The following is a 25469-nucleotide window of genomic DNA, read 5'->3' as shown; positions in this document are numbered from 1 at the left end:
TCACGTCTTCCCCTATGTCACCCTAAATCCCTCTTCTTTGTTTCCAAAGCACTTACAGCACTAAGTGCAATTATAGTCCTTAAAATGGGGCAGGCTGCAGTATATGCTTGTTTAATGAATTAAACTTTCTTCAGATGTCATTATTTCTCACTAGATTTCATGTCCTAGAAGACAGGTACATTCTGTTATTTGTAGTGTGTCGCACACACTGATATTTAATGTTTTTGGCTTGGGAGAGAAATATATATATACACTTGATTTATCTAGAAGAAGTTTACAAAATGTGGATATTATATCAAATTAACATCTAATTAGTACATATAAAGCTTTAACTTTTAAAATTCATCTAGAAACTGAAAAAAGAACATGTCTGTTAAAATTAGTAAAATTTCTTCTAGGCATGTGTAGAATATATTCCCATGATAATGGGTTTTTCTGAATTCCCAAAGCAGATTTTCAAAGAGAAACAACAGGATTTTTAAACTGGCTTTAGGATGTTGTCTTTTTTGAATCTCATTTTCATAAAAAGAGAAACTAGATGCAAAAATGATTTTGAAATTACATGTGATTACCTTTATACAAAAGGGGTCAAAGTTTTCCACACAAATCTTTCATGGAAACATTTTTGCAAGTTAATTCAGATAATATGTCTCATTCTCAATCAAATATATAGCTTATTGTGTCAAGTACATTGTAGATCTATATTTAAAGTCACCTGGTACTTTAATCTTAATAGCACCTTTTCTTTTTTTAAAATCGAAATATCCCTTTGAATAGTTTTCTTTCTCACTACTTAACTGTTAGAGGTGTGTATGTCATCTTGGGGCATACAATTAACATTGTAAAACAGGAGAGTCGGACACGACTGAGCGACTGAACTGAACTGAACTGAAGTTCAAAAGTGGGTCAGAAATTATACTTCTGTCAGTAAAAGTAATCTTCCACTTTCGACATATCTTACATTTGAATTACTAACAATTCTTTTCTGTTTTATGATTAATCTATGTTACATTTCTCCATTTAAAGACTTCTAAAAAGAAAGCTAGAATAAAGAGCAAAGATCCAACTTCTTTAGTTTGTCCAATTTCATACATAAAGTAAGAATTCTATATGGTGTTTTATCGGGAACAATACAGTTTTATCAGGAACAACACAGACACTGTTAGTGACAAATACTCAGAATCTGTAGTTAAAAATAAATTTATATTCCATTTAAGTTTTCAAACTTTGAAGAGTTCCATAAGTAGACTGTCATGTTTACAGGTTTAAACTTTTTTTTCACTATTGGGATCTTATCTCAATGCTTTTAAAGTGGAAAATATGCAGTAAAAACAATTACTAAAAATGGCAGCTGTAGTAGCTTAGAAGTTCGAATTGTTAAAGGACTGAAACCAAACGTAGAACCTTTTAGTTTTAAGGGGATTTTTTTTTTTCATAATGCAACAAGGAACTGAAAATAAAATTACAATGAAGGTTTATTTGCCATTTTAATTATTTGTCCAATCCATCCCCCTCCCATCTCTAAATTAGTACACACCAAAACTTTAATTTTAAAAGACCTGTTTCCTTAAGGAAATATGGGACTCACTGTTAGACTTTTACTTAACTCAAGAGTTAAGTAAAGGGATTGTGGGTATTACTGGCTTCTGAACTTCGAAGCAAAAGACATGCACCTGTTCTGGGGGTAGCAGGCATCCCACTGAACATACTTATTCTTTCTGATTGCTGGTCCATTCCACGACTATTTGGGGCTTCAGAAAACACCAAGACTTCATCAGAGAGCTCAAGTCAGAGTGAGATTTCAAAGATTATTATATAGGACTTATCCCAAATATGAGAACCAGCTAAATTTGCATGTTCCCTTCTATTAAAGAAGAGACATCAAGAGGGTTCCTGTCTTGGTACTACTCAGCAGCAGCTGTGACTATCCCCTTGACATCTGGCGAAATTGTAGTTTCTGTTGGAGGAACATTTAAAGTTGACACGTCATTGAAACATTTGGTATACAGTTTTCAGACCAGCTAGAAACCAGTGATAGATTACCTAACTTTTGTTAAAAGAAACTGGGTAAGAAAGTTATGTCAGCTAGAGAAGTCTGATTATGATAGTTTGAATCAAGACTTTCCAGGTAAAGATTCTCTCTCCTTTTCTTTTGGAAAAGTCCTTCAGCAACAAATGAAGTCTACATTTAAAAGACAAATACAAAATGTTTTTAAAAATCTCAAAAAAATAAGGAAGCAGCAAAGTTGGTCGTAATTTGTAAAAGTCATGGAAGATAGGACGTTTATGATATTGTTTCCTTGTCTGCTTTTCTCATTGAATTTTTAGGGCTGCTAATTAAATGCTTTCAATACATTATAATTAGGTGTATGAACCTAGGTATCCTGGTCCTCTGCTGCTGCTGCTGCTGCTTCTAAGTCGCTTCAGTCGTGTCCGACTCTGTGCGACCCCATAGATGGCAGCTCACCAGGCTCCCCCGTCCCTGGGATTCTCCAGGCAAGAATTTTGGAGTGGGTTGCCATTTCCTTCTCCATCCTGATCCTCTAAGAATCCTCAAACCTGAAATGCTCAGTATATAAAAGCTGGACTAAAAGACTCTGATGCTGGGAGGGATTGGGGGCGGGGGGAGACGGGGAAGACAGAGAATGAGATGGCTGGGTGGCATCACCAGCTCGATGGACATGAGTTTGAGTGAACTCCGGGAGTTGATGATGGACAGGGAGGCCTGGCGTGCTGTGATTCATGGGGTCGCAAAGAGTCGGACGCGACTGAACTGAACTGAACTTAAAGGGGAAAATATTTGACTTGAAGGCAGCACTGACACAGTGTCATATGTGAGATTTCTCTCGACTGTCGAAGCCCAGGAGACTCCATCGCGGCAGTTTGCTTGTCTCGCCGCACTAGGATCGAGTTCCCTTGGCACGTGGGGCTCCCTCCCGCCCCGCTGCAATCAAGTCTGGGTTCGGTTTGTGAAGTTCTCTGACCTTCTGGCGGACGCCTGTGGCCACAAAGTGTGACCCTCGACGGCGCACGGCTCTCGCGGCGGCCGGGGGAGCCCCGCGAGTCCGGGGAAGCTCCGCGAGTCCGGGGAGCCGAGCAGACGGAGTTCCCCACCTGCGGCCGCCGACCGCGCAGGGCGCCCAGGCACCGCGCCGTGACGTCACGCTGGGGACTGCGGTTGCTGCGAGACGGCCGCGTTCCGGTTCCGGTCGGTTGCCCAGGAGACGCGGGTACACAGAGAGAGCCGCTGCCGTCGGAGGCCGAGCTGTAGCCGCGGTTGCCCGCTCCATAAACTCGCAGGCCCGGCGCTGTCGAGTCAGGCACTGACGAGCCGGTGACGGGCGCAGAGACACGGGCGCCATGAGTCAGAGGCAAGTGCTGCAAGGTAGGCCGGGGCGCCCCGACGGGGGAGGGAGGACGGCGGAGCCCGCGGGCCTCGCAAGGCGCCCTCCAGCCTGTGTCTCTCCCCGCAGTGTTCGAGCAGTACCAGAAAGCCCGGACCCAGTTCGTCCAGATGGTGGCGGAGCTGGCGACCAGACCCCAGAACATCGAGACGCTGCAGAACGCGGGTGAGCCCTCAGCCTGCACCCGTGTCGCTCCGCACCCCTGGCCTCGCCTCGCCCGTCGCACGTCAGCCGGGTCCTGTCTCCCTTGCAGCCCCGTCCTCTCCCCAAACCTACATTCCTGATTGCCCCAGGCCCTCCTCTCAGCCTCGCCTCTCACTCCATATCCCCAGGCCCTTCGTCGCCCAGTGTCCCCTGGCCTCGCCTCAAGTCCCCGTCTCCCCTACTGGCTGGGCTGTCAGGGAGCTGCAGGGTGGGGACGGAGGATGGCGTCCCTAAGTTCCTCCAGTCAACCGCGGAGGCGGTAGAAGTGTTCGGCCTCTTTGGGTATGAGAGGGGCCAGGCATTCCTATTTCCATCTTTATCGAAACTGGGGAAATGTCAGATTGAAAGTCAAGACTGTGCGAATTGCCTGAAGTCATTTTATGTGAACGTGAACCTACCCTAATCAGCCCCATTCTTCCGGATGCCCTGAGTTTGATCACCTTCGACTTGACTTTCTCACACCAAAGGAATTCCAGAGCGGTTGATCCGTTATTTCTCGCCTTGTGTTGGTGAAAGAGCAAAGATATGCTTGAATATTTTTCCAAGAGATTCCAAGTAGGCAGAGACCTAGCTTTGAGAAATCTCTAGTGGTGCTCCTATTCCACGTCTTGATGCGAGCTTATGTAGATTCTACAGGCACAGGAAGAATGTGTGTGTTACGTGTGTGTGATTTTCTCCTTACCTTTTCACGTAATGGTGGTCCCTTCTCTCTCTCTCCATCCTCTGTGTCTGATTAAGGATGATTCCACCACCACCTGAAGGTAGCATTTTATTGCTGCTGTGTCATGAGAAACCTTCAATTTATGGGTTATGATCTTTAAAACTCATTTAAATTAACATGGAATTAGAAGAGAATTAAGAACATATTTCCAGGGCAAGAATTTTAGACACACTGTTTACTCTAGGTTTCTTTGAGGGGAATTAGTACTAAGCTAGGTGGAAATTTCTATTGTCACTGGGAGGGATTCTGGTGCTTATTCATTGCATATTTTTATTGGGGGGGGGGAATGTAGTTAGAATAGGGAAAGTGTAGTTTATAATCACTTTTAAAAGCTATTAATTTTGAGGTAAGTGTACATTCACATGCAATGGTAAGAAATAATACAGAGAACTCAGGTGCCTCAAAACTGTAGTGTGATCCAGGATATTGAGATTGATAACAATTCATCAGGTTTTTTGTTTTTTATATAGTTTTCCCTAGTCTTCCGTGTACTAGTGTTTGTATACGTGGTCTATATAATTTTATACTGTGTGTATCCATCACCATTATAGTCAGAGATTATCACCACAGGATCTCTTGTCATGCCTTTTTATAATCACACCTACCTCCCTCTTTCCCCTAACTTTTTTGGGCAACTGCTCATCTCTTCTCCGTTTTGAAATTTTCAATGCTGATAATCTTTTGTTTCACATGGATTCATTTCCTTTCTTCTGTATGTGTATGTGTGTGCTTGTGTGCATGCACGTATATTCCTCAAAGTATCCAGCACAGTGCTGGACATACAGTGTTTCATCTACACTGACTATGTTAACTTTATTAGAGCATGTTACATTTTTTGAACACACTTTTTTGAGGGATTTTTTTCCTTCCAGTCCTACTCTTGCTATTTATGAATATTTAGTTTTTTGGACAGTATGTATACAGCTAAACAAAAATGTGATTTCTTAAAAAGGGAAAATGATTGACATTATTTTAGAAATTTGATAGCTGAAATATGGATTGTACAGTAACTATTAAGATACAGAATATCATGTTTAATGTAAGAGTGACAGATTATCTCTTCCCATAAGTGTACACTGTAGAATATATAATGGAATTTAATCAATACAAACAGGCTAAGTCATCACCAAAGTATAAGTGACTTAGATATGACATTCTTAAATAGCCACCTATTTCACTTACAGTCTGACTTAGGAAAGAATGGAATACAAAAGTAATATAGCTTAACAGTTTGAAATTATCTCCACTTGGTGAGAGCCTGTGATGGTTAATTTTATGTCAACTTGACTGGACCTTGAGATCTCCAGGCAGTTGGCTAAACAGTATTTCTAGGAGTCTCTAGGATGTCTGGGATGGAATGGTAAGATTTTTCTTTCCCCTGAGGAACTTATTTTAACATACTTCATGTTTTCTAAATTCAACTTAAGCACATCTTTAATAACTTTAAGTAGAGACAGATATTGAATATTCCAATAGATTTATCCTTTTAATATAAGAAAACCCTGTAAGCTTTGTTATGAAAACTGTTCTTATTAGTCAATTAAACATTTAAGTGGTTTCCTTTTCAAAAATCACTATGGATTTAAGATGTGTCTGAATGAGCCACAGTATGTGTACATAAATTACATTATTTTGATCAATTTTTTTCCAGTCAAGTGAATTCATTTTGGTAACATAAGATACTAGTACATTTTATTCCTGACTTTGATATACTGTCTTTATACCTGGGAGAGTTTTGTTTTCTCACTTTTCTCCCTTAATAAACTGTTTAAATAAACATGTATCATGGGTCCAAAATAATGGGAAAAAAAGTTTCCATATAGACATCATGATAAATTAGTAGTTCACTTAAATGGATTTAAGAATTTTTAAATCCATTGACTATGAAAGGAACCTTAAAGGTGAAAATTATTGATGAAGTTTTATTTCATTTTAAAAATCTCGGATCTTTTTCATTGTGTTTTTGATGTGTCGATGAGAGAATTTGCTCTATTAATTATGTCCAAAGTAATTCTAAAACACAGTGTTGCAAGATATCTTCTTCAGAGTATTTGGACAAAAATAGGTTTGACTTACCAGAAAAACTGTATACAGTGTGTCTATAACTGTACACACAAATTATAGATTTTTTTCCTTTCTAAATCAAAAGAACATACATGAAAACATTAAAAAGTTTGTTATAAAATCTCATTATGCACCCTCAAACCTTCTATGTCTGAGCCATTAAATCTTGCAGGTATTTAAAAATGAATTTGACTACTTCCCCTCTTTGAATAATTAGTAACACTTGACTGCAGTGCTAGAGATAATACATAGTAACTTGTACCAATTGTAGAATTTCAGCATTTGGAAGTGGTTGTTTAATTATAAACTATAAGAAAGATGTTTTATGGTATACTGGAGTGCTAGGCCACTCTTGGTTGTTTAGAAGGTCTTTTAAAATAAGCTAATAAAAGCCCCAAAAACTTGATTTTTAAACTGCTTATCTACATTAAATAAACTTCTTCTGAAGCAGCTATTTATATAAGAAAAGCAGGGGTAAAGTTTAAAATAATACTTTGTAGTATTTTGCTTATAACCTATACCCAAACGGTAAACATGGCAAATCAAAAGTTATGCATATTTTCAAAAGAGTAGGAATAGAGAAGTTTGCCTAACACTTAAAATATGCACCTGTATGAAGCGAATTTACAAATTGAGGCAATTTATTTGGTTCATAATTCAAGAAAATAAGTAATGCATGTTGACATAAAATGCTTTTAAATTACATGTGTCTGGCACAGGGTGAAAATCTTCAGATTAATGATCTAGCACTTCGGTTTCTATGAGAAGGAAAAGCCTGTAGCAAGCATTTATGATGTATTGAAAACACCTCCTGGGAGGTACATGAAGCATGATTCTCCTACAAAAACTACTTTTCTAAAGGATTTTAGAACCGAAAAAATAATTAGTAAAGCAACTTCAAAAAACTTAATGAGTTATGCTCTTTAAATTTGATGTTTTTCCAATATAAAAGGAGTCTTATAGTTCTGAATGTATGATAATTACAGCACTTTTTTTTAATGACGGGGAGTGTTTTTCTTTTTTTAAGGATAGTGATAGAGGTTTTTTATTTTTTGTTTTTACATATACTTAAGTGGAAAATATTCCAGGGAACTATAAAAATTCTGAACTTGTGTGCACCTAGAATGTCCTATAAATAAGATTTTTCAGGGTTTTATTGTGTGTCCCAAATCATTGTTCCTATGTGGACATTTCCTGTTTTGATATCTAAGCATTGGTACATAAGTAGAAAATAATACAACCAGGACTAGGATTTCACTGTTTTTCTAGGAAAAGCTGGATGACTGGAGAAAAAAAAATCCAAGCGGTACATGAACCTGAAAGAGTAGGTTCTTGAAATGGCAAATTGTGTGGGTTAAATTTTAATGTCACAGATTAAATGGTTTTGAAAAGTTATTTCAGTGTTTTCTAAAAACACTCTACATTTGAATGTTTTTTCAAGGCCTTTGCTTCTCAGACAAGAACCTTTTCCTACACTTTTTGCCCAATTAATTCCTACTCATTCTTTATTGCTCTATTTAATGTTGATTCCTCAGGGAGACCTTCCTTGAGCCCTTCCAGTGAGTTGTGTCTTATGTTTCCCTGATTGTAACATTTCTCTTTCATAGTCCTTATCACAATTGTAATAGTTTAATTTCTGCTTTCTCTACTAACTGTAAGTTCTATGCTTAACATAATGCTTAGCATAGAGCAGATGTTCAACATGTTTAAAGAGGATGAAGGAAGGAGTAATTATTTTTCTAAGTGTTTTCATATCTCTTAGATTAGATTCTTATAACAGCTCAGGTGAGTAGAGTAGGTATTGTCTTCACTGTGGTTAAATCTCAAAGAAGGCTGGATAATTGCCCTCATCTCTGAGTTCAGAGAAGGCAGTGGCACCCCACTCCAGTACTCTTGCCTGGAAAATCCCATGGATGGAGGAGCCTGGTAGGCTGCAGTCCATGGGGTCGCCAAGAGTCAGACACGACTGAGCGACTTCACTTTCACTTTTCACTTTCACACATTGGAGAAGGAAATGGCAACCCACTCCAGTGTTCTTGCCTGGAGAATCACAGGGACGGGGGAGCCTGGTGGGCTGCCGTCTATGGGGTTGCACAGAGTCGGACACGACTAAAGTGACTTAGCAGCAGCAGCAGCTAAGTGAGTTAGTGGCCAAACTGGAACTAGGACCTGTTTCCATATTGCTAGCTGACTTTGTGCCCTTCCTGTGTTACCTGAGGTATCAGGAAACTATTCATAGGTGTTTTAGGAGTTTCGAATAAACCTCAGTGTTAACTTTTTTTTTTTTGGCCAAGTCACATGGCTTGTGGGATCTTAATTCCCAGACCAGGGACTGAATCCCAGTTGTCAGCAGTGACTGTGTGGAGGCCTAACCACTGGACTGCAGGGAATTCCCACTCAGGGTTAACTTTTAAAATGCGTCATCTGTTCAGGCCTTTGGGTACCAGTGACTGTTCAGTAATTGTCTGTAATGGCTTTTGAGGTCTCCTAGAGGACCACTGAGGGACCTTGAGTGGAGGCCCACATGCCGAAGACTAACTTTTATTGATAAATACCCAGAGATTTGAGGAAATGGAAGTTGTATTTAGTGCTTAAACTGGCCTCAGAGTTCTAGAAGACCTTTTGGCTTCCTCTTAACTTCTAAGGAAAGCCTTATCAAACCAGAGGCTCTTTCAAATCACCCAGAGAAAGTGTCTAATCCCCTGGAAGTTGAGAACCAAGAGAGAGTACTTGAGAGAGTTGTTGGACTGACACCTGCCATCATCACAAAGAGCGCCCGGGAGACCTCGCCCAAAGAGGCCAGCTGCCCTCTGACTGACTGCCTGCCCTCCTGGGCTTTTTGAGAACATGTGAAGTAAAGCTCAGTGAAGAAGGAGGCCTTTGATATTTGTTGGTTGATTGATGTGAGCGAATACTTAGCACTTCCTTTTGTTCTTTATTTAATCATACTTTATGTGAGGGACTTTTCTTCCATGTTCATGCGGAGCAAAACTTTGGGATTTCTGTTAAGTAGATGTATTGGTCCTAGGAGAAATCCAGGGCTGTACCTTGAGAAAAAAAAATTGTCCTTGCTTTTGTAGTTGGCCTATCTGAACACAAGTCCGTCCGTCCGTTCAGTCGCTCAGTCGTGTCCGACTCTTTGCAACCCTGTGGACTGTAGCCTACCGGGCTTCTCCGTCCATGGGATTCTCCAGGCAAGAATACTGGAATGGATTACCCTTTCCTTCTCCAGGGGATCTTCCCGACCCAGGGATTGAACCCGGGTCTCCCGCATTGGAGGCAGACGCTTTAACCTCTGAGCCACCAGGGAAGCCCGAACACAAGTCAGACTTACCTAATTTTCAAAGTGAAGTATTGGTTTTGCCATACACCCCAGTCTTATAAGGGCGGCTCAATTTAAAATTTATTTTTTAATCAAGTTCTGTGAAAAATCTAGGTGAAAACTAGTGATATTTATGCTTGAGTATGTGTGCCTGTGTCTCCAAAGGAAATGATCTCTGTCCTCTTTTCTATATAGTCTAGATTCTATCTCACTGTCAACTTCAGTTCAGTTCAGTTCAGTTGCTCAGTCGTGTCCAACTCTTTGCGACCCCATGGACTGTAACCTACCAGGCTCCTCTGTCCATGGGATTTTCGAGGCAAGAGTACCGGAGTGGGTTGCCATTTCCTTCTCCACACTGTCAACTTAGAATCACTATTTAATTGTGTACAAATGCTGGCTTACATTAGTTTTCCGTGGAACTGTCTTTGTAGATTTAGTCTAATAATATTCCCTCTTTTTTTTTAAAGGCTTGTTTAAAAATAGCTACTTAGACTTTCCCATGACTTTTAAAATCTATCATTGAAGACATTGTGCCTTTTGCCATTATTTTTTAAATATAAAATCATATTATTTTAAAAGATTTTTTTGATATGGACCATTTTTAAAGTTTTTATTGAATTTATTACAGTATTGTTTCTGTTTTATGTTTTTTGGCCCTGAGGCAGGTGGGATCTTAGCTTCCAAGCTAGGGATCGAACCTCCCTGACCTGCACTGGAAGGTGAAATCTTGACAGACTAGACCACCAGGGAAGTCCCCAAGTTACACTGTTTTATTCAATTGATGTTTTACTATTTATCTAAATATTATGTTTCAAGCTAGGCCTATGATTTCAGGAAAAAAATTGTTCCTGCTTCCTTTTATTTTACAGAATGGTTCTCTTTTTACTTTTGCTGCCACGAAACTCAAGTTTTATGCTCAGAGTTCAGTTGTAGAAACTATTACCTAAACTATATTTCTGATTACAAAAAAAAAAAAAGACCCAGCCCTGCTCTCCACTCCATCTCTCTTAATTATTATCTTTATATCCATATCTTTTAGAGTGAACTATCTCAAAACAATGTAGGCAGAGGATGAGTAAAACTAAAAATTTCATCTGAAGATAGGTTTTTTAAAAATTAATTTATTTTAATTACTTTACAGTATTGTGGTGGTTTTTGCCATACTTTGACAAGAATCAGCCACAGGTATACATGTGAAGATAGATTTTTGAACTGACTGCCTTTCCAAAGTTTTCTTTTCAGATATTACCAATGAAACCTCTTGGAGCAGGCAGTCCTTTTAGCAATGTCCTCTTTTCTCTGTACTAGCCTCATTCCAACATTCCAGTCTTCTCTAGGCAGATGGGTGTAGTAGGTATATATGTAAAAGAGAAAACAGCAGACTCATCGTTTGCTCAGAATTGAAAGCAGGGACTCAAATGGATACCTGAACATCAATGTTTACAGCAGCATTATTCACAAACCTGAAGGTGGAAACAACCCAAATGTTCATTAACACATGAATAGACAAACAAAATGTATGTGCATACAATGGAATATTGTTGTTTAGTCACTACGATGTTTCCGACTCTTTTGCAACTCCATGGACTGTAGCCACCAGGCTCCTTCTATCCATGGGATTTCTAAGGCAGTATAGTGGAGTGGGTTGCCATTTCCTTCTCTAGGGGATCTTCATGACCCAGAGATCAAACCCGCTGTTGATAAGGAGGCAGGCAGATTTTTTTTTTTCTGTTTTTTTGTCTTTTGGCAGGCAGATTCTTTACCACTATTATTCAATCTTAAAAAGTAATGAAATTTTGATATGTGCTACAATATGGACAAGCCTCAAAAACATTTTACTAAGTGAAAGAAGCCAGACAAAAAAGGACAGTATTGTATGATTCCATTTACATGAAGTGTCTATAAATATAGGCAAAATCATGGATACAGAAAATAGAGTAGAAACTACCACAGGCTGAGAGTGGTGGATATGGGGAGTTATAGTTTAATTGGTATGCAGTGTCTGTTAGGAATGATGAATAGGTTCTGGAAATTATAGTGGTGATGGTGGCACAACATTACAACTGTACTGAATGCCACTGAATTGTGCACTTAAAGTGGTTAAAATGGTCAATTTAATGTTAGGTATATTTTACTACAATTTAAAAAAGAAAAAAGATAAGTCACCAGGGCAGCCAGAAATCTTTACTGTGACTTCAGTGAACCCAAAGGCCGGGTTTGCAGAGACTTGCTTTCAATAGAACAAAGTTGAGATGTTAAATATCTTTATAAAGCACCTCACATTGAAGTATTATGTATAGAAATTATACACATGTAATATGAGACTGAGTTATTTTTTTGTCTTTAGAAATATTTGACCATTTTCCCCTGGCTTATATATGCATTTGGTTATGCAAAATTCAAGTGATAGGCCTATGTTGAATTAAAAGGAATTAAGGGAAAAGTTGATTGAGGCTATTCTATAATTCTTCCAATAGTTTTTTGAGAGTATGAGCTGCCTTAACTCATGTGTGAGGTCCCTATTTCTTGCCACTTGTTAAGCCTTGATCTATTTTTTGAATGAATAATTGTGGGCAGGATCCATGAGGTTTTTATTTTTGTAAAACTAGATAACAATGTAAATATTATTAATAGAAGCAGTGTCTCCAGTATGGCACTGGAACAAGAAACACAGAAAAGAAACTCAAAGCTATAAAGTTGGGGGTGGAGAATATTGTAAAGATTTAGCCTATAGGTTAAATTTCATAAACATTTTCACACCATGTAATGAATTTATATAGGGAAGACAAAATTGTCTTATAGATATCAGAGTGTAATATATGAATTACTTTTACTGTTAGATATAATATTAGGTAGCACTTGTTGGTTCCTTTAGTGGAGACCCTAGTGAGTTCATTAGCTGCTCACTGAAGACCTTGTCTTATTAGATATTATAGCAGTTATTCAGACTGCTGTAACCTATGGACTCTATATTTTCATGCATTCACTCACCAAGGATCAATCACCATGGATTCCTAATGGACAGACAGGTAAGGAAATTTTTTTTTTGTTATACATGCTCGTCTCTTTCCTCCTCCCCTCCCTTGTCCCTCCCTCCCTTCTTTCTTCAGTTCCTCTTGCAGCATTATCTGTATTTTTAGGACAAACCTGAAATTAGAATAACAAAATATGCTTAGCCTGTGTAGGAGATAAAAACATGTTCCTGGGGATTGAAGACTATGGAGCACTAAGAGGCAATTCAAGGACTAGAAATTTGGGGCAATATTTTCTCTAGTAAAAATGACCTTATTCAGATATTTTAAACGGAAACTTTAGCTTTTACAAAATTTTCAAAATTCTCATTGTCTGAACAAGGGCATATGACAGAGCATCTGCATGAAAGCCTAACTTTGATATTGAATATAGGAATAGAAATGAAAGGAATTGTGTGTCATTTTATTGACCTGATTTTTGCTGGGCCAAATGAAGTAGAAAAAGGGAGGAGAAAATATATAAAGCAGCAAAATTCCTTTGAGTACGTGGACAAGTGAAATATATTTTTTGGGGTAGAATATCTTATTGCTAAAACGGCAAACTGAAGATATCCAACACTGGGAGACTTGTGGTATACTAGCTAAATATAGTAACTAATAATAAATAATAATGTAATTGTACTTATTATGCTTAGTCGCTCAGTCATGTACAACTCTTTGTGACCCCATGGACTGTAGCCCGCCAGGCTCCTCTGTCCATGGGGATTCTCCAGGCAAGAATATGGGAGTGGGTTGCCATGCCCTCTTCCAGGGGATCTTTCCAATCCAGGGATTGAACCGGGGTCTCATGGATTGCAGATGGATTCTTTCCCAGCTGAACTACCTGGCAAGCATAAGAAGTATAAACTCAGATAGATGAATTCATTCTTCAAATTCATAACATGAATTTGATAAAATTTTGATAAAGTTTGGTATATAAATTATGCACATATAATATGAGAATAAATTATTTTGTCTTTAGAGATGTTTGACCTTTTTTCCTCTGGCTTATATATGCAATTGGCCTGCAAAATTCAAGTGATAGGTGTACGTTGTATTAAAAGGAAATAAGGGAAAGGTTGATTGAGGCTATTCTATAACTTCTCCCACTACTTTTTATGAAAATTCTAATAGAACTTTATAATAGAACTTTCAGAGTTTTTGATATTTAATTAAAACTTTTAGGTTAATAACCCAACATGGATTAATTTTCTATTTATATTTAGAAAGACAGTTCTATCAAGTGAGGAAAAAAGGGAATACCAGAATCATCAGGAAAAAATAACAAAAAACAAGTTTATGATTCTTTTGAAACTATTCTAAGCATATTTTCACTTTATATTTTTTGCCTTATTAATGTATTTATTATGAAACTTTAAATATATCTTAAGAAATTTAGCTTTTCTTTTTTAGAATATTGACCTGTTTTACTTAAAATGGTACATGTTCATTATAAAAAAAACCAAGTTATACTCAAGAATAAAACAACAAAAAACCCCAACTAATTAAAAAATGGGCAAAGGACTTAAATAGGCATTTCAACAAAGACAATGCACAAATGTTCAATGAATACATTCACCGTCATTAGGGAGAGGGAAATAAAAATGTATCTACAAGGAGATACCACTTCATACCTACTAGGATGGGTTATTCTAAAGAAAATAAAATGCAAGCATTGGTGAGGATGGGGAGAAATTTAAACCCTTGTACTTTGCTGGTGGGAGTTTAAAATGCTGTGCCCTCAGTGTAGTGGAAAGTGGTTTGATGGTTCCTCGATACTGGTGATGATTATACACCATTGTAAATGTGTTTCATGCCACTGAATTATATACCAGAAAATGCTTAAAATGTTATGTATATTTTACCACTATTAAAAAACTTAAATCAAGTAATAAGCAACCACAAAGAAGAGATCAACAAATGGTTGGTTTTAGATCCAGCTTTCTAGAAGGAACCATGTTAACATTTGGTAGTCATTCTCATACCTTATTTTGCACATTGAACTGCTTGTTGTGAGATACTTCAGAAATTATCTCTATAAAAAGTGTAGAGAATAATATAAGCAACACTTATACACATGGGCATGCCGAATTGTTTAACATGAGCTGTGGCCTAGGCCTGAGAAGGGGGGCTGTGTGCCTGCAAAGTTAACCAGCCCGAGCAGGATGCCAACTTGCAGCAGTGGCCTTCTGTAAAAGGATCTAACCAAGTCAAATTAGAAAAAGGATCACTGAAGAAAACTGGGAACCAAGAAAAGCCACAGGTCTCATCATTAAATGTTTCTCTGATAAACGTCCTTATTCTCTGTTTATGTTATTTTGGTCTAATTCTAAATGTTGTGTTTTCCTTTTATTTCTATTTCACGTGTTTCTGGATATAACATTATAAAAGAATATTGGTAATATGTATCTGCTTTTATAGGTCACAGTGGTGTTTTTTAACAAAAGATGTCATAACGTGCAAGTTGAACAGCCCACCATAAATTAAGTTTAAAAGCCAAGGTGCACTTTGTCCCAGTTTGAACTCCATAGTCACCTTTTTTTTAGTATTAGACTAAAACACCTTTATTGAGGGGTTGCTTCCAAGATGGCACAGTGGTAAAGAATCTGCTTGCCCATTCTAAAGAAGATCACCTGGAGTAGGAAATGGCAGGCCATTCTGGTATTCTTGCCTGGAAAATTCCATGGACCAAGGAACCTGTAGGTCTACAGTCCATGGGGTCACAAAGAGTTGGACACAACTGAGCACACAGCACAGCAGAATTAATATAGAGTTGGAATATTGAATAAAATGATCCAAATGAAATAATATACCCCACCTCCTTAATTTTCCATATTATTTCCATCCAGTTTTATGTATTATTTAGTAAGTATGAATAAAGAATATCTGAATTTCTAACCTTGCTCCTGCATTTTAGCTGTGTAATTTCCCTAATTTTTCTGTCTTCATTTCCACATCTGTAAAATAGACATGATAATAGGTTTGTTATGAGAATTCAGTGAATTGATGTAGAAAATAAGTTCTTAACACAAAATAATATATAAGCTACTTTTATTATTGTGCTGTGATGATGGTATTCCTACTATGTATTCAACCCTAGAATGAATATTAATGAGAGCTAGTAATGTGACATACTTCCTTATCTTAAAGAATTTATTTATTCGGAGACAATGTCGGAAATCTGAATTTACAGCCCTTTATGAATGGGAAGCCCTAGTAGAATGGCCCTTCTATCTCACCTGGCCCTGAAATAGACCCTCATAAAATTTCTGTAATAGACTCCAAGTTGGTTGGAATCAGAGGAAAAAACCACCAGAAGACTTGAGAGGAAAGAACTGAACTGAGCCCTGAAAGAGATAGGGTTTGCAAAGGCTGTTGTGGTGGGGCGGGGCACGTGGGGTTGAGGGGGAAGGAACACAGCTCCTCAATACCTTCCCCCCACCACCACCCTCATAACCCTGCTAGGTGGGCTTTCTCCTGTGTGCTTTATAGCCTCTCTCGGCATTCCTCGTGACATCACACAGCTAGAGTTTGCCAAATCAGGGATTTAAACTCTGGTTCTCCAAAGCCGTTCTTAGTTCCATGCTAGGCTGCTGCTTTGATAATTGCAGGTTATATTATTCTATACCTTGTCCAGTTGACTGCTGCTTAATATCTTATTAGGTTTTAGTGGATGGTTTTTGTTTGTTTTTAATGATATTTCCCTCTGCATTTTCCTATCTGCATGGTATGTTTGCTTTTTAATTTAAAATTTGCTGATTTCTTATTTCTTGTAACTTAGGCGTAATGGCTTTGCTGAGGCCTCTTCTTCTGGATGTGGTCCCAACAATTCAACAGACTGCTGCTTTGGCTCTGGGGAGACTGGCTAATTATAATGATGACCTGGCAGAAGCAGTCGTGAAGGGTGACATTCTTCCACAGCTTGTTTATTCACTGGCAGAACAGAATGTAAGAATTTTTTAAAACCAAGTTGTATGATTTTTGTTTTGGATTTAAAAAAATTGATAGTTTGTGTACAATTGCAAGTGCATAGGCATAGAATTATTAGGATATTAATACAACCTTCAATTCTTTGAACTACACATAATAATACCTTTAGGGTGTTTTACTTTGGGGCTAATAGACAGCTTTTCTGCATTACTGTTAGTATAGGAGAAAATGTATTAAAGTTTTTAATGGAATTATACACACAGCAGTACTTCTATATATGGTCTTATTCAAGTTGTAGGATCAGTCTTTGAAAGATGTATGGCATCCTGGGCAAATAAGTTACATACAGTAATGTTGTGTTACTTGCTCAGTCCAGCTCTTTGCGACCTCATGGACTGTAGCCTGCCAGGCTTCTCTGTCCATGGGATTCTCCAGGCAAGAATACTGGAGTAGGTTGCCATTTCCTCCTCAAGGGGATCTTCCCGACCCAGGAGTCGAAACCAGGTCTCCTGGGTTGCAGGCAGATTCTTTACCATCTGAATCTAGTTAATGGGCAATGGAAGAGATAGCTTTGAAGCAAGGAGGAAGAGAAGCATTTGAAAGCAAGGGGAATGCATGTAAGGGAAGGTTTGACAAAGCATTTTTTGCCAAGTATGCAAGCATGTCAAGCCTTTTAAGGGTCATCTAAGAGTGCTTCCGTTTTATTCCCATCCTGTCTGATTGCCTTTATGTTCCTAACAATAGTTAAGGATCTTCCTCTAGGTAGGGTCTTTGCCTGTTTGTTCCATCCTGCTGATTTATCATAACCTAGGGATATATCTTTCTTGACATGTCTTTAAGATTAAATTATCTTTCTTACACATGTATAACCAGAGGACAAACCAATTAAAAAATGGGCAAAAGACTCACACAGACATTTATCCAAAGAAAATGTACTAAGAGCCAAGATGAAAAAGTACTCAATGGCATTAGTCATTAGGAGATGAAAAAACTGTGAAGAGCCAGCATTCTACCTACTAGGATGGCCATAACAAATAAAAGAAAGAAAAAAAAAAGGAAAATAGCAAGTGTTATTGAAGATGTGCAGAAGTTGTGTACAGTGGCACAGCTGCTATGGAAAACAATTTGGCAGTTCCTCAGTAAGTTAAACATAATTACTATGTGACCCAGCAGTTCTACTCCTGGTTATATTTCCAAAGGAATTGAAAACAGGTGTTCAAGCAAAACTTGAACACAAACGTCCATAGCAGCATTATTTGCAATAGCCAAAAGAATGACTACATAAAGTAAATGTTATATATCTATACAATGGAGTATTATCAGTCATAAAAAGGGATGAAGTACTGGTCCATTCTACAACATGGATGAACCTTAAAAACGTTGTATTAAGAGGAAGAAGCCAGACAAGGCTACATATTGTATGATTCCATTTATATGAAGTATCCAGAAAATGCAAATCCATAGAGATGGACACAGATTAATGATTGCCAGGAGCTGGGGGAAGAGGGAAGTGAGAAGTGGCTGCTTAATGTAGGGGATTTCTTGTTGCAGGAATGAAAATATTTTGGAACTGGATAGGTATGGTTGTACAACATTGTGAATGCACTAAATGTCACTGAATTGTACACTTTAAAATGGCCACATTTTTTTTTTTTTTACAAAATGAAATAAAATTCTAATTACTTTAAAATGTATCTTTTTTTTTTTTTTAAAGATTGGTGAGTCATTTGCTAATGACTTTTATCTCTAGGAGGAGTTGCAGAAATTGTATTTTTCTTGTAGGCGTTCTTTCTATCATCAAATGCTTGGACTCTTAGCTCCTTCTCTGAGGGCACGGTCTGTGTTTGATATCTCACATAGAAGGTTCTCTAAGGTTTTCTAAGTGTGAATGAGTGCCCATTATTTATAGCAACAGGGCACACATGAGAAAGTGAGACTGGGAAGCATCTTCACAGGCTTCTGTCTCCTTCCCCTTCCAGGCCTTTAACCCATTTCTCACATGAGATTTCATCTCTTCTCTATGCGTACAAAGTCCTCTGGTTTGGTTTTTCCTCCCTTTTCCTTCCAGGGTTTCTTTCGTTCCTTCCTTCCATCCTTTCTTCTTTCTCTTCTCTTTTCTTTTCTGGCAGTTCTTTTGGTGAGGCATTCTGGGAGAGAAGAGAGTTATGGATTTGGAGAAGCAGAAGTTAAAAGGAAGGGGGAGTGAGACAGGAGAGTGTGAATTCTAGGCACTGTAGTTAATACTAACTATTGGTGCTCAGTAAAGTGTGAATTTGAAAATTCTGCAATATACATTCAAATCAGCTTGCAGTATGACAAGAAATGTATCACTATTATTTTTCCACAATCATGAGAAAATAATCTATGGAAAGCTGCTTTAAAACTCAATTCTAATTTTTGTAATGATTTAGTAGACATTTGGTTACAGACTTATAAAATTAGACTTTATAACAAATATTTTAATGTCTATATATGTTGACATTTAAGAAACTAAAGAAATATATCAAATCAAAACATTGTTACTAACAGTATATTCCTTATCTTTTCAAGATACCCTAATTTTTAAGATATAATCTGTTAAAATATACCTTTTGTATTTTCTCTCTCATATAATTTTTTATTGATTTTTAATATTTTAGCCTATGTAAATAGAATGCTTTCAAAACAGTTGCTGTAGTCACCTAGTTGCTTTTTTTGTATACACTGTGAAGAAATAGAAACTTTATCTGATGATTGCTAAGTGCATCTCAGAGCATAGTTGTTATTTCAGGATAACACGGGACACCAGAAAGGTTAGTTGAGGTCATGCTTAGAGACTGAGGGCAAGTAAAGGAAATGAATTTGTCAGGTGACAGTTTAGTTGCACGTGCTCACAATCTAGGAGTTCCCACAGGACAAACAATACCTTTTGCTATAATGTACAAACAAAAACTCCCATTATTTTATGAATCTGTAGGAAATATAATGCTTACATTTTATTTTATGCAGTTTCCAAATGCATGTTTCAGAGTAAAACATTTGAAATGAAATTAAAGATGTACACCATTTCAGTTCAGTTACTGAACAAAAGCAATGGGGAAACCTCAAAGAATCAAAATGATTTTGCAGGATGTTTTTAATCTTTTGTATTTAAAAACTGCTGAGCTTTTTTTTCTTAATATCAGTGTCATTTTTTATGTTTTTTTTTTTGGTCTATTTCAACGTTTAGCTTGATTCACATTGAGTTTTGTCTATTTATCCTTGTAGCGTTTTTACAAGAAAGCAGCTGCCTTTGTGTTACGAGCGGTTGGTAAACATTCTCCCCAACTAGCTCAGGCAATAGTTGATTGTGGAGCACTGGACACACTGGTGATTTGCTTGGAAGATTTTGACCCTGGAGTCAAAGAGGCTGCAGCCTGGGCACTTGGCTATATTGCAAGACATAATGCAGGTAATGGCCCTTATTATAAAATAGGTTTATTAAAGTTTACATTAATTAGGTAAACCTGGTTTCATTTACTAGTAAACCATAGATATGAGGTCTTAATGATGAGTCTATACATTATGGGAGATAAGTTTTGAATGAAAGCCAAATTGTTTGGATCACAAATTCATAAAAAAAAAACAACAACCAAAAAACCGCTATACATGTCAGTCTTTATCTTAGTTAGCGAAAGAGACATTTGAAGACAGAGTGGGAAGCAGGGGGACATGGGGAGAATGAGATATTGATTGATTCAAAGACCTTGGTAAATTGGTTCTGTTACAAAATTATTAGAGTTTGTTACTCCCCAGGAGACATTGGGTCTTCACTCTCACTTATGGTAGGGTGTTCCAAGGTAGCCAAGAGCCATGAATATATTTGTATTCAGTCCAAGATTGGCAGGAAGAAGGAGAAAGAAAAGGAGCATCTTTTCTTATAAATTGAGCTCAGTGAGGCCATCAAGAAGGGACCTGGGCCTCTTGTGTGAAGATTGTGCCGATACACTTGATTGGTAAAAAATACACAGTGAAAAAAATTGCCCCCACCACTTTACAGAAGTTGCTAAATAATACGCAAATAACACAATAAGAGAATAACAGTTTTAAACATGTAAAAATGAAAACTTGGCTAATAATCAAAGAACTTCATAATAAGACATCAGTGAAAGTAAAGCAGAAAAATACCAAGTGGTTAAGAGCACTGTGGCCTTAGCTAGAATCTGAGTTTGAGTCCAAGTTCCAGTCTTTAGTTGCTGTGTGACCTTGGACGTGGCTTTTCAACTGTCTGAAACTTCCTCATCTGTAAGAAAGGTTGTACTTTCTTACAGTACAACAAAGGTTGTGAGATTGATGAGATAGGCCACTGCATGGTAAATATTCAATACACTTAATATTATTAAAACTGAAGATTTGAGAGGGCACGATGATGTTTCTGTGGATAAAGGCACTAGAAATTGTATGAACGTGTAGAAAGCCATGCAAATCTAAGCCATAAAAGAGTTTATGGTTACTGTAGAAAGCCTGCTTTGAGAATTCATCCTAAGGATAGAATCCCAGAGGATGAAGAAGCTGCATTTATGCAAATATTATTGTAGTGTTATTTGTAACATCAAAACCCCTCAAATATTCTGTAGAAATTTAGGGGTTAAATTGTAGAAGTTTACTTAATGGAATCTCACTCAACAGTTATGAATCCTGCATGAAAACATGAAAAAGTGATTATAATGGGAAAAAGTAGAAAATTATATATTACAATTTTGTGTATGTGTGAAAGTCACTCAGTCGTGTCCCATTCTTTGCGACCCCATGGACTGAACAGTCCATGGAATTCTCCAGGCCAGGATACTGGAGGGGCTAGCCTTTCCCTTCTCCAGGGGATCTTCCCACCCCAGGAATCGAATCCAGGTCTCCTGCCTTGCAGACAGATTCTTTACCATAATGATATAAAAATAAAATCTTAATGTGGATATAAATTACAAGCAAGTACATGTTTGTGTTACTAGGGTTATAGAATGAAGAATATTTTAAATTCATTGTCTAGATTTTTCAATGTGCATGCATGTATAAAATAATGACTACTGTTTATTGAGTAATTACTATGTGCTTGGCTCTGTGCAGTATACATCAGGATATTATCTCATTTTGGCTGCAGATACACTTAGGGCAGGTATTACTCTCCCTGTTAAACAGAGGAAGAGAGTGGAACGTAGAGGATGCCTGAAGTTACATTAATGGTTGAGCCAAAATTGGAATCTAAATCTGTCTGACTCCAAAGCCATATGTCAACCCCGTACCATACAGATTCACTGCGTACTTCTTCAAAGAGTATTGAAGAAGAAATTCAAAACAGAAACAGGAAGTGGCTGTCCCATAGTTATGTTTAATTTGGTTTTTAAATTATGACACTGTTGGAGACAATAAAATGATGTAAAGATAAATCAAGAGAAAACTATCGTCATGCTTAGAATGATTCAGAATTGGCACAATAAAATTATTTCCTTAATATCTGAATTTTGGTTTTCCAAGTAGGTTCACCTTAGGACTATTGCTTAACACATGTTGATTGAGAAAACTAAGGCAGTGTTTTAAGTTAGAAGCTGGTTATCACAGGGAAACTACATGAGTATATTTAGTCATTTTTTTTAAATGTCAGAGGACTTTACAGATCGTAACATGAGTATTTTAAAGGGTGATGCAAAAGAACTTTGAGGACAACTGTACAGATACTCTGTCAGGCAGGTGCCCATAGATAACCTTTCCATATCTCCCTTTGGTTGAATCTGAGGCTAAATGATTATAGTTTATAAATAGGCTCTGTCTAAGGGATTCCATTCCAATTTCTTGCTATAATCTGGCTCCCACATGGAATTCCCAGTGTAATTTCAATATTTCACAGTCATTAGGGGCTTGGGACCCAGAAGCTCCCAGAAGGGATTACTGAATAGATTTCTCAGAAGGAAAGGGAATTGTTATCTAGTAAGCAGTAAGTCATAATTCACATCCTGAATATCAGTGGAAAGAGAAGATTTACCTTCAAATGACCTGATTTCTTTCTTGATGATCTCCTAAAAATGGAATATATTGAGATGGAAGGGATTCATTCAGCATTTTCTTCTGGGAATTAGTGGTAAATTTTTTGATTAGGTAGTTTAAGAAATATAAACCTTAAAGAAGATACAAAAGAAATGACCTTTAAGGGCAATAGAAGGAAAACGTTTTACGTGTAGGAAACAAAAATAAACATACAATTATTAGAAGAGGAAAGTCAGGAGGCATCATCTGATGTTTCCTTATTTGAAAAATACAATTTCTAAAAGCTACTGGTGCTGATGCTGATGCTAAGTCGCTTCAGTCGTGTTCGACTCTGTGCGACCCCATAGACAGCAGCCCACCAGGCTCCCCCCGTCTCTGGGATTCTCCAGGCAAGAACACTGGAGTGGGTTGCCATTTCCTTCTCCAATGTGTGAAAGTGAAAAGTGAAAGTGAAGTCACTCACTCGTGTCCGACTCTTAGCGACCCCATGGACTACAGCCTACTAAGCTCTTCCGCCCCTGGGATTTTCCAGGCAAGAGTACTGGAGTGGGTTGCCATTGCCTTCTCCATTCTAAAAGCTACTTGTACATATAGATTTTAAGGCATTGTACAGATAATCAAAGGAAACTGGAGGCTAACCATCAGAAATGTTGGTCGTAGTGTTGTTTTTAATTCTGGGCAAATCGTCTCATTAAACGTCTGTGATGGAGTCACCAGTTACTGAACACACTTGCTAATACACACCTCTTTGAAGATAAATAAACTACCTCTTTCTGTTTTGGCTCAGACTGATTGTCACTCTTCCTCTATCGTGCTACAGTCTCCCCCTCCAGTCTCCCCCTCAGCAGGATTATTCTGGTTGCGTATTTACCTAATTAGTCTCCAATCTCTCATTATTTTCAAGGACTAGTCTTGCTTTTGGAACTACAAGGGGTGAGGCCAGAGGAACGGTGGGCTCTGCTGCCTTAGTGCTCCCACTGGGAGGGCCCAGGCCCTCCCTCCCTCCCATTCTGCCTGGCAACCTGGCTCTAGCCTTGCACCTGTGGGTGACACAGAAACTTCATGGAGAAGTGCTGCCAGTGACCTGGGTGGAGTGTGTGGCAGCCGTCACAGCACTAGGGGACTGAGCAGTGACCTGGCGGCAGCCTGAGGAAAGAGAAGCCACATAGGTGTTTTGGAGGAATGCTCTTCCATGTTTGGGCTAAAAAGAAATAAATTTTAAGTGTGTGTTTAGGAGCTTTAGCTAAAAACACTGTCTGTTGTAAACTTTGTTTTCTATAAACCTTTGCTGTCTCTGAGTAAACCTTGGCAAGTTCTCAGTCCTGGCAAAGTGGAATAGGTTGGATTAAGTGTTCTAAAACATTTTAATTATTAACACAATCACCCTATTACAGATGAGGAAACTGAAATAGAGAGGTTAAAGGATTTATTCTGGTCAGACGGCAGTTTATGGCAGAGCTGTTTGGCCATTACTCAGAAGCCTTTAGAGATTCTTCTTTTTTATAATGTGAGAAAGGCAAGTGTATGAAAGCTCATCACTCTTCTTCTTAAGCTCCTTGCAGTATCTGCAAGTCTCGTGAGGGACTTCTGTTCTTAATTCCCAATGACTGGTTCCACATGTGTGACTATGCTGTCTCCCAGGGACCTGATTTATCTCCTTAAGACCTAAATCAAAAGAGACACTTCCCTCCCTGCTTGGTAGTGGTCAGGAGAGGGGATGGCTGCAACCCCAGATGAGTAGTGCTTAGCGGGCTCAGCTGATTAGGATTCCACAGAAACAGCGAGTAGACCGTGTCTTGTTCACCAAGTAGATAATGTAAGGGAGGAATCCAGACAGAGCTGGCTGGCCTGATTCTTTTCTGTGTCATTTAGAACAATGAAATGATAAAAAGAAAAAATAATTTTAAAAATCAGAGTTTTTGCATATATTCTTCTTGTGCCACTCATACCACCCATACATAAATACCAATAGTCTACATCGTGTGGAACAGGCTTAGGTTGCAGTAATTAATTTTTTAAAAATCTACATGTTAGTGACAAATATCTGAGATACTTAGGAATTCTGTACTGTAGGTCTTAGAGTAAGGAAGGAGGGGGAGAAGGGGACAAGAGGGTGGTAATTCTGTGTTAAAAGCCTTAACAACTTTAGTGATACCTGTAGATAAGTTGGTTTTTGTGCCATCTTTTTATAACTTATTTTATCTTGGAAGGGTTGAGGAACACATAAGCATAGAGGGAAATGATGTATATGAGATTATATGTATTATATATTGTACCAATCTTGATCCTAACATTTATTTCTACCAATACTTTTCTCTTTATTGAGGTGTTGGTAAAAAAAGATAAAAGTGAAAATAAATGTCTCTTCTATGTTCTTTGGACATAGACACCAAATGTGTTAAAGTACATTTTTAAAGATAAATTTATTTATTTATTATTTATTTTGTTTTTGGCTGTGCTGGGTCTTTATTGTAGCACGGGCTTTCCCCTAGTTGTGGAGAGCAGAAGCTATTCTCTAGCTGCAGTGTGTGGGTGTCTCACTGTGGTGCTTTCTCTTGTTGTGGAGCACAAGCTTCAGCAGTTGCAGCTCCTGGACTCCAGAGCACAGGCTCAATAGTTGAGATGCACAAGCTTAGTTGCTTGGCAGCATGTGGGATCTTCCTGTAGCAGGGATTGAACCTGTGTCTCCTGCTTTGGCAAGTGGATTCTTCACCACTGAGCCATCAGGGAAGCCCTAAAATAACATTTTAAATTGTAACTTTTACTCAGTGGTTACCTAATTTGTTAGTCTTTTTTAGAGTTAGTTTGTATGCTGGTAA

The 25469-nt window shown here is 38.0% G+C and overlaps 1 protein-coding gene across 1 annotated transcript in view; it reads left to right on the top strand.

Moving 5' to 3' along the window:
• The first annotated feature begins 3239 nt into the window (after nucleotides 1-3239).
• The window catches only part of SPAG6 (sperm associated antigen 6), a 60508-nt gene continuing 38278 nt past the window's right edge, over nucleotides 3240-25469 (top strand). The window contains exons 1-4 of the mRNA XM_055428297.1: nucleotides 3240-3385; nucleotides 3474-3569; nucleotides 16508-16674; nucleotides 19903-20086. Of these exons, the coding sequence (XP_055284272.1) occupies nucleotides 3361-3385; nucleotides 3474-3569; nucleotides 16508-16674; nucleotides 19903-20086 (472 nt within the window). The 5' untranslated portion in view covers nucleotides 3240-3360. The remainder of the gene's footprint in view (nucleotides 3386-3473; nucleotides 3570-16507; nucleotides 16675-19902; nucleotides 20087-25469) is intronic.

The sequence above is a fragment of the Moschus berezovskii genome, chromosome 15 (genome assembly GCF_049115385.1).
Source record: "Moschus berezovskii isolate FMDL1 chromosome 15, NW_MosBer_1.0, whole genome shotgun sequence".
NCBI lineage: Eukaryota > Metazoa > Chordata > Mammalia > Artiodactyla > Moschidae > Moschus > Moschus berezovskii.
This window is presented reverse-complemented; position numbering and strand designations above follow the sequence as displayed.